Here is a 7809-nt window from a genome sequence, read left to right as displayed (position 1 = left end):
CATATGGAGACAAGGAAAGAGTACTTTTGACCCAAGTTGTGATTGCAATTGACAAAGGGACATGGGGGTTACAGAAATCTCATGAGTTTGGTATGTACATTCTAGTTTGACAAAGAATGTCAGTGAGGTCTTAAATGAAAGCCATTGTGAAATGTGTGTACAAATACCATGTAAGGAGGGGTGTGTGTGTGGGGTGTGTGTGTGTGTGTGTGTGACTGGAGAAATGGTAACATTGTGTCATCACAGATAACAAGAAGCAAAACCCAGATGATTAGTAGATGAGATATTTATACAAAACTGTCTTGGGGCAGATACAGAGGTCCTGATTTATAAACTGGTGTAAATGGGCCCCTTTTTGATGAAATGAGAGCTTTATACTCGCTTACAAAGACATAACATATACCTCTTCCACCCCACCTTTGATCTCCAGCCTACCCCAGTGCAAATCCAGAGAGACCCCAAGGACAGCAGTGGAGTCAGGCTGGATTCTGATCTCAGTGACCCAGGTGTAAATCTGGTGTAAGTGGGATCGGGCTCGGGCTCACTGACATGTCACATCCCCCTCTGCCCTTACTTAGCTCCGCTCTAAAAATTCCTGTCTTTAGCCTTGGCCATATCCTCCCTAAGCTTTTCAACCACACGTTTTAGCTCCTCGACTGGGTTCTTTACTGTCTCTGTGTCAAGGAACCTCCTGCTCTCCTGCCCTCCCTTTTCTACCACTGGCTGCACTAACTGATAAATCTCCTCCAAAATCATGCAGGCATATTCATAGTCTGAGGGGTCATCAATGTATGACCTGAGCGTGTTGACTTTCCCAATCAGCTGACTCACAAATTGTATGTGTTTTCTCAGCTCCTCCTCCTCCTGCACTGCTGAAAGCTCAGTTGGTTCACCTCCAATCTCTCTCTTTTCCCCCAGACTGGCCCTGATGTCTTCAATCTTCTCCTTGGTTTCTCTCTTCTCTTTGTCACATATGCAAACTTCCCGTTTGTAGTCGGAGACCTGGATTTTGTACTGGCTGATGGTTTTGTGCAATTCCAAGGCTGCTTTCCGAGCAATGTACATAGACACGTGGCAAATGATGGTTACAATGCTAGCCGACAGGAAAAGCTCCTTCGTATCGGTCACTTTTAGGGCTTCTTGAAAAAATTCCATCGAAACTATTTATAAAAAGAAAATTGGGGTTTTGACTAAACAGCATTTTTTCTAAAAATGACCTGCTTAGTCTGGAAAATGTTGATCTGTTTTATTGTACTTAATTTTATTTAGTCAAAAAAAACAAATGCACCAATAATAATAATTAAAGTCTGAATTAGCTTTTGTGCAGCCTGAGATTTACAGTTCTGTTGACTCACATCCCTTTCTCCTCTATGGGCCAGGCTCCTTGACCAGACACTATCTCCCATGGTGCACCATCTCCCCACAACGCGAGGAGCATGTGATGCATCATGGGAGATGTAGTTTGACCAAGGAGCCTGGCCGATATAGGAGAATGGACGCACGAGGCACCCGAACTACAACACCAATGAGGCACCAGCACGTTTCCAAATCATAATGTTTCATTTTTCCATATATGATCTTTTTGATAACTCCATTTTCTGTGGAAAATTGACCCCAAGAATTATTTTTTACATTTTCATTTAAACTTTTCATAGGAACAAATGAGAGAGAAAATAACTTTCACAGCTGCTATAGTCTTGGCTAACAGAGTTGGGTCTTTTGCCTCATGCACTACAGGTTCGTGCTTTACGATCCAAAGGTCCCAGGTATCATGTGGTGATAGCTGATTCCTTCTGTGTGTCCCTCCAGAGCAAAGCCAACCTGGGCAGTGTCAGGGTGAGCTGTTCCCACACACACAGAGCCACCATCACAGTGCCTCCCCCTGACCTAAAGGGTACCCCTGTGACAGACTGTACCCCTGTGTTCACCCCTTGCACACTATTGTAGTAATCTCTGTGTAAAGTATGCCTTATCAGCTATCATTTGAAAACTCATAATTTACCAGTCTTTATTGTCCTGGTGAAATGTGTGGCAACGTTGCAGGTAGTTAGAAGATTCCATTGTATAGTGTGACTAAAACACGTTACAAGTCCGGGGAGTGGCTGAACCGGTTCCTCAAGTGTTTGGGAAACTCCATTTGGGATAACGGGATTTGTGCACATCATTTCTAGTACTAAAATGATGGACTTGGTAGGAGCTTCTATCCTCCAGGAGAGGGCTGGGCAGTACCAGATGTACATTTCAGGGAAAAGTCTGGAGCGGAGGGTGAAGTGGGATTTGGGATCACCCTGCATTATAACAAGGCTGGGACGAGCCAAGGTGCGGGCGGCTGACTGGCTGCAGCACACCCACACACATAGTTGGGAGGCTGTTGGTGAGGAATCTAGGACCGGAAGCTATGGAAGAAAAGCATTGTGAGGGGCAACCCAGGGTAGAGGGCAGGGGGACACAGGGACTGATTAGTCTGGATTGTACCTGGGCATGTCACAACCCCCACTAATAGACTACGGGAGTTCAATCTCTGTGGCGCATTCAGCATCTTTGCTGAGATTGCGAATGACAGGGTGGATGCAGCAGTTGCAGAGATCCCCCAGAAAGAGTAAACCTAAGGCTGGGTTGGAGCTAGCATGCCCTAGAGGGGATAGGCCCCATGGCCAATTTCCCACCACCTGAGCCAGACAGTTCCCCCGGTCCTGGGGCCAGATCAGAGCAGCCACCCTCTAGCTGGGAAAGGACCCATCTCCCTGTCCTCGACTCCTGAGCCAGGCCATCCCCTGCCCTGGGACCACATAGGAAGCAGAACCCCTCTGCCCCCAGAGGATTAGCAACTTTATTCACACAAAACCAAGCACGCTTGCCCCGCCCCTGCCCCATCCCTCCTCTGGGGCCTGCCTCTTCTCCAAGGCCCCACCCCTGCTCACTTCATACTCTCCTCCTTCTGTCACTCACTCTCCCCACCCTCAATCACTCGCTCATTTTCACTGGGTTAGAGCAGGGGTTGGGATGCAGGAAGGGGTGAGGGCTCCTGCTGGGGGTGCAGACTCTGGGGTGGGGCTGGGGATGAAGGGTTGAGGTGTAGGAGGGGGCTCTGGGCTGGGGAGCCAAGGGGTTCGGAAAATGGGAGGGGTCTCCGGGCTAAGGCTGAGGTGTTCAGGGTGCAGGAGGGGGCTCCGTGCTGGAGCAGAGGGTTGGGGTGTGGCAGGGTGTGAGGGCTCTGGTTGGGGTAGCACGCTCTGGGGTGGGGTTGGCAATGAGAATCTTGAGGTGCAGGAGGTTGCTCTGGGCTGGGATTGAAGGGTTCGGAGGGTGGGAGGGGGATCAGGGCAAGGGCAGGGGGTTGGGGCATGGGAGGGAGTCAGGGTGCAGGCTCCGGGCTGCGCTTACCTCAGGCAGCTCCTGGAAGCAGCGGCATGTCCTATCTCCGGCTCCTAAGCGGAGGCATGTCCAGGTGGCTCTGCGCGCCGCTCCCCCCACCCCCACCCCGGAGGTGCTGCCCCCCCCCCCACAGCTCCTAATGGCTGGGAACCACAGCCAATGGGAGATGCAGAGCTGGTGCTTCAGGTGGGGACAGAATGTAGTGCCCCCTGGAGCCAAAGTGGGGACACGTTGCTGCTTCCGGGAGCCACGTGGAGCCACAGCAGGCAAGGAGCTTGCCTTAACCCCACTGCGCCAACAACCGGACTTTTAACAGCCCAGTCAGTGGTGCTGACCATAGAAGCCAGGGTCCCATTTTGACCGGGTGTTCCAGACACTTGGTAACCCTACCCCCCCAAAGAAGAAATTCCCTGTGTCCCGGGCTGGATAGGTGATTAGAGGTGGAAGTCCAGAAGAGTTGTGGTCAGGAGAAGGGGCCCCTGTAGGGCTGGTAGAAGCAGCCGGCCAAAGCAGAGTTGGGAAGCAGAGAGACAGCGGAGGGCTGGGTGAGGCCCCAGGATCAGTGTGCACAATTGCCAGGGAATCATTACTGGTGGGGTGAGGCCTGAGCAGTGAGTCAGGGCGCTGGGCGCATCGAGCATCCATGGGGCACAGAGATGACTCTCAGAGGACACTACTGATGACACCAGAGCCAGCCCCACTCCCTAGCCAGGAAGACTTAGGGCCTGATGCAAAGCCCACTGGATCAACGGAAGGACCTCAATGGGCTTTTGGATCAGATGTCTGCTGTGGTTCCCCACTAGGGAAGCCCACCCTTAGGGGCAAAGTCAGGGACTGTGGTTCCCTGTCATTGAGACTAACCCCTTTGTACCCAGGCTTCCCACACACTTGTTTCCCACCTCAGCCCTAGAAGATAGCCCTTTCCTGGCTGACATGCCTGGGGGTTCCCTCTGGTGCCCATACCACTGTTACCCCACAGTGGGTGGGTGTTTTCCATCGCCCTCTGTGCCGTCCACAGGGGATGTGAGTCTGTTACAAGCCACAGCTAGGAAGCATGGCTTTTTAGCTCAAGCTGCAGCAGCTTGTGCTCTCAGCTCGGGAGGTGCCTGGTTCCATCCCTATCAGGGTCAATCAAGGTGGTGGCCATCATGTAAGTGGATCAGGCAGAGAAGGGGACACATAAGACATGGTGATCCATGTGCTATGCTTGTCTCTGAGCCAGTGGCAGCAATGGATGTGCTACCAGGCATATGACAAAGGTCTGATATCCTGCTGCACCCATGAGCTGGAGTGGCCTTGGGGGATACTTACCTAGGAGAGTGAAAAGAGGCAGAAGCACCAGGGTGATATTTGTCATGATTTTACTACACTTTTCCTCCTTTCTCGCCTTCTTCAGCATTGCCATCATCTCGTCCAGATGGTTCTCGGCCATGTCCAGCTTTACTTGGATGTAAAAGCGCATCTGCTCGTGGTTTTCCATTTGGATCTCTAACTGCCTGAGCTCCCTTTCCTTTTGCTTCTCTTCATCGCTCTGCTCTTTCTTTTTGACAAGCAGTTCCCTGATTTGGGAACTCAGGGCATTTTTTCGGGCTTCTAACTCCTTCTTCGCAGCGTTCATGTTCTCCAAAGCACATTTACTGTGTCCCTGAATCTTCTGATGCTTGTCCGGGTCTGTTTCGGCCTGGGGCAGGCATTTGGCTAGAGACACTAGGGACTCCATCCCCATGGTGAACTCACGTACATAGCTGTCATCTTGTGAGGCCCGTGTTGAAAAAACCATGATGGGCAAGCCAGGGACAGGGCATGTACAATCTACATGAGGGAGAGAACTTTCATTACCAGGGACAAGAGGAATTATTTTCTCACCCTTGATCTCGAGATTGCCTGCCCCATGCATTATGCAACAATGGCAGCCTCTCTACAATTAGGGTTGAATTCCCACACAAAAAAGGTATTGTGAAGGCAATTAGTTCCTCTGAACATTGTACCCTTCCGGCAGGTGCGATATTAAATGTGTTAGAAAACCAGGAACTGGAGAATGAAGGTGATTGAGAAGGAGCTAGGGGATGGGCAACGCCTCTGAAAATTAACCCCGATGTAAATCAGTGGAGGTCCACCGAAGTCAATGGAGTCAAGGTCACATCCTGATCTCAAGTATCAGAGGGGTAGCTGTGTTAGTCTGGATCTGTCAAAAGCAACAGAGTCCTGTGGCACCTTTAAGACTAACAGATGTATTGGAGCATAAGCTTTCATGGGTGAATGCCCACTTTGTCAGATGCACAAAGAAAGCTTATGCACCAATACATCTGTTAGTCTTAAAGGTGCCACAGGACTCTCTGTTGCTTTTATCCTGATCTCAGTTACCCTGCAGTAAATCCAGTGACTATATGGGACTAAATGGAGTCTGGGACGGATTCTGATCTTCATTACTCCAGAGCAAGATTAGAGTGATCCCACTGACCTCATTAGAGTGAAGTCCGGATTCTAAACTCCAGTCCTCCAGTTTAATTTCTGAGTGACCCTACTGATTCTGGATGAACAGTGTTATAACTGAGATGAGAATCTGTCCCACTGAATTTGCCATCTGGAACCAAGTCTGTCTAACCCACAATCCTGGCTGCCTTCCTGGACCAAATCAGACCATCTATAGCTCGGTATAAATCCACCCATCCCCTGACACACCAGATCAAATCAATGTGCCCATCCAGCCCAGCACCACCACCCAGGATCAAACCAGTGGGATCATCTATCTTAGTATCTCCCATTTTCCCCCCCCCTCCCACACACACACACTGGATTAGACCTTCTGATCTTTGTCCCCAGTACAGCACTGGTCAGTGCCTCCAGGGGACAGGCTTTCCCCAAGCTCCCCATTACAAAAGTACCATGAAATAATCTTCCCCTCCCCCCCCTTACCTTTCTGCTCACTTCAAACCTCTTCCCTTCTGTAGATGAACCAAGCGCCAGAGTTGTGGTGATATTTATACAGGGCTCTGTTTATCAAGGACTCTGCCTAGTGGTGTGTTAGTGTCTCTGCATGACCTCAGCTGAATTGAAATCCCAACATCCAATGAGGTTACAGGTAGGAAAACACCTCTGATCACTTGTCCGGAAGGTGAGCACTAACCCTCAGCCTCCATGGGTGAATTGCAGCTGGGATGGTTCCATTCAACCTCCGTAAAAACCAGTTCCAAATGGATACAGCATTCTCCTTCTGGAAACCCAGGAGTCCCGAGTCCCTGCAGTGTTGCTTGCACTGATCTTCTCAGCTCTAGGTGAGGTTTCCTGATCACCAGACAGGACTTCCTCACTGCTAGTTCTCTGCCCCCTCTCAGCAATCCTGCTCCTTCAATACAGTTCTCAAACTTCAGCAATGATAGCTGCTTTATAGATCTCTAGCTATAAAACCAGCAGGTACCACTGTGATCATCTAGTCTGATCTCCTGCATAGTACAGGCCACAGGACTTCCCTGAATTAATTCCAGTTTGAATTACAGCATGTCTTCTAGAAAAAAAGATTTCATTTGATTTAATAATTACTTCTCATACCCCCCTAAACAGAACTGGAGTTACATTCTGGAAACGACATTGCATTTATCCACAGGGTCTGCACATTCTTCTTCTGAGGGCCTCTTCTGGTTGACTTGACACAACCCAGTACTTCTGGGTTTTATAATTCATTCAACTTCTAGCCACCTGAGCTAGTGAACTGAGCACAGAAGCCTGAGTGGATAACTTCCCTGGTCCCAGCACTGCTGTATCTTTACATCCTGTCATTTCCCCATTGAATATATTACCAAAGGTCCCAGAAAGCTGGAAATCATCTCATTTTCAGGACCTCTCTGCCCACACTCCCCATGGGAATAAAACTCAGCTGTCCCTGCTCTAACCACTAGATCACACTCACCTCGCAGAGCCAGGAATAGAACCCAGGAGTCCTGGCTCCCAGCTCTAACCACTAGACCCCACCCAGAGTTGGGAATAGAAGCCAGGAATGCATAGCATTATAATATGCATTGCAGTAGTGCCTCAGGGCCTCAGTCACAAACCAAGTCTCCGCTGTGCTAGGTGCTGTACAAGCCAAACAAAAAGATGGTGCCTTCCCCAACAGGAAAAGCCTCCATCAGTGGGGAAAGGGCCAAGCTATACATACCCTCCGCACCGCCGCCGGTAGTGTGCAATGTAGACATAGCCCAAGTTACGTGGCAATGCTGCCTCAAACACCCCAGTCAAGGTTTGCTTCTCCGAGAGCTGAGGGGCAAAGGCGGGTGCTCTATAGGTCTAATGAGGGAGGCTATAATGAGCACCCAAAGATCACATGGGGACAGGGTATTGGTTTATGGGGTGGAGGGGAGGAATGAGGAGAAAACACACACACATACTGCTAAACAAATATTAAGGAAATGCACGAGTGTCAACATTCATAAGCTGTTT

General features: G+C 49.9%; 1 protein-coding gene across 2 annotated transcripts; it reads right to left on the bottom strand.

The window, feature by feature from the left end:
• Positions 1-255: 255 nt before the first annotated feature.
• On the bottom strand, positions 256-7591 carry LOC128847861 (uncharacterized). Of its 2 annotated transcripts, none has more exons than XM_054047586.1 (3): positions 7529-7591; positions 4687-5187; positions 256-1160 (listed from the first exon to the last, which is right to left on the bottom strand). In XM_054047586.1, exons 1-3 carry the CDS (start codon positions 7563-7565, stop codon positions 586-588), a joined length of 1113 nt encoding a protein of 370 aa, XP_053903561.1. In that variant the 5' UTR covers positions 7566-7591; the 3' UTR covers positions 256-585. The 2 variants fall into 2 exon arrangements, with proteins under 2 accessions (XP_053903561.1, XP_053903562.1); XM_054047587.1 differs by lacking the exon at positions 7529-7591 and adding an exon at positions 6292-6634.
• Between the last annotated feature and the right edge of the window lie 218 nt (positions 7592-7809).

This window comes from Malaclemys terrapin, chromosome 13 (assembly GCF_027887155.1).
Source record: "Malaclemys terrapin pileata isolate rMalTer1 chromosome 13, rMalTer1.hap1, whole genome shotgun sequence".
Classification (NCBI taxonomy): domain Eukaryota; kingdom Metazoa; phylum Chordata; order Testudines; family Emydidae; genus Malaclemys; species Malaclemys terrapin.
This window is presented reverse-complemented; position numbering and strand designations above follow the sequence as displayed.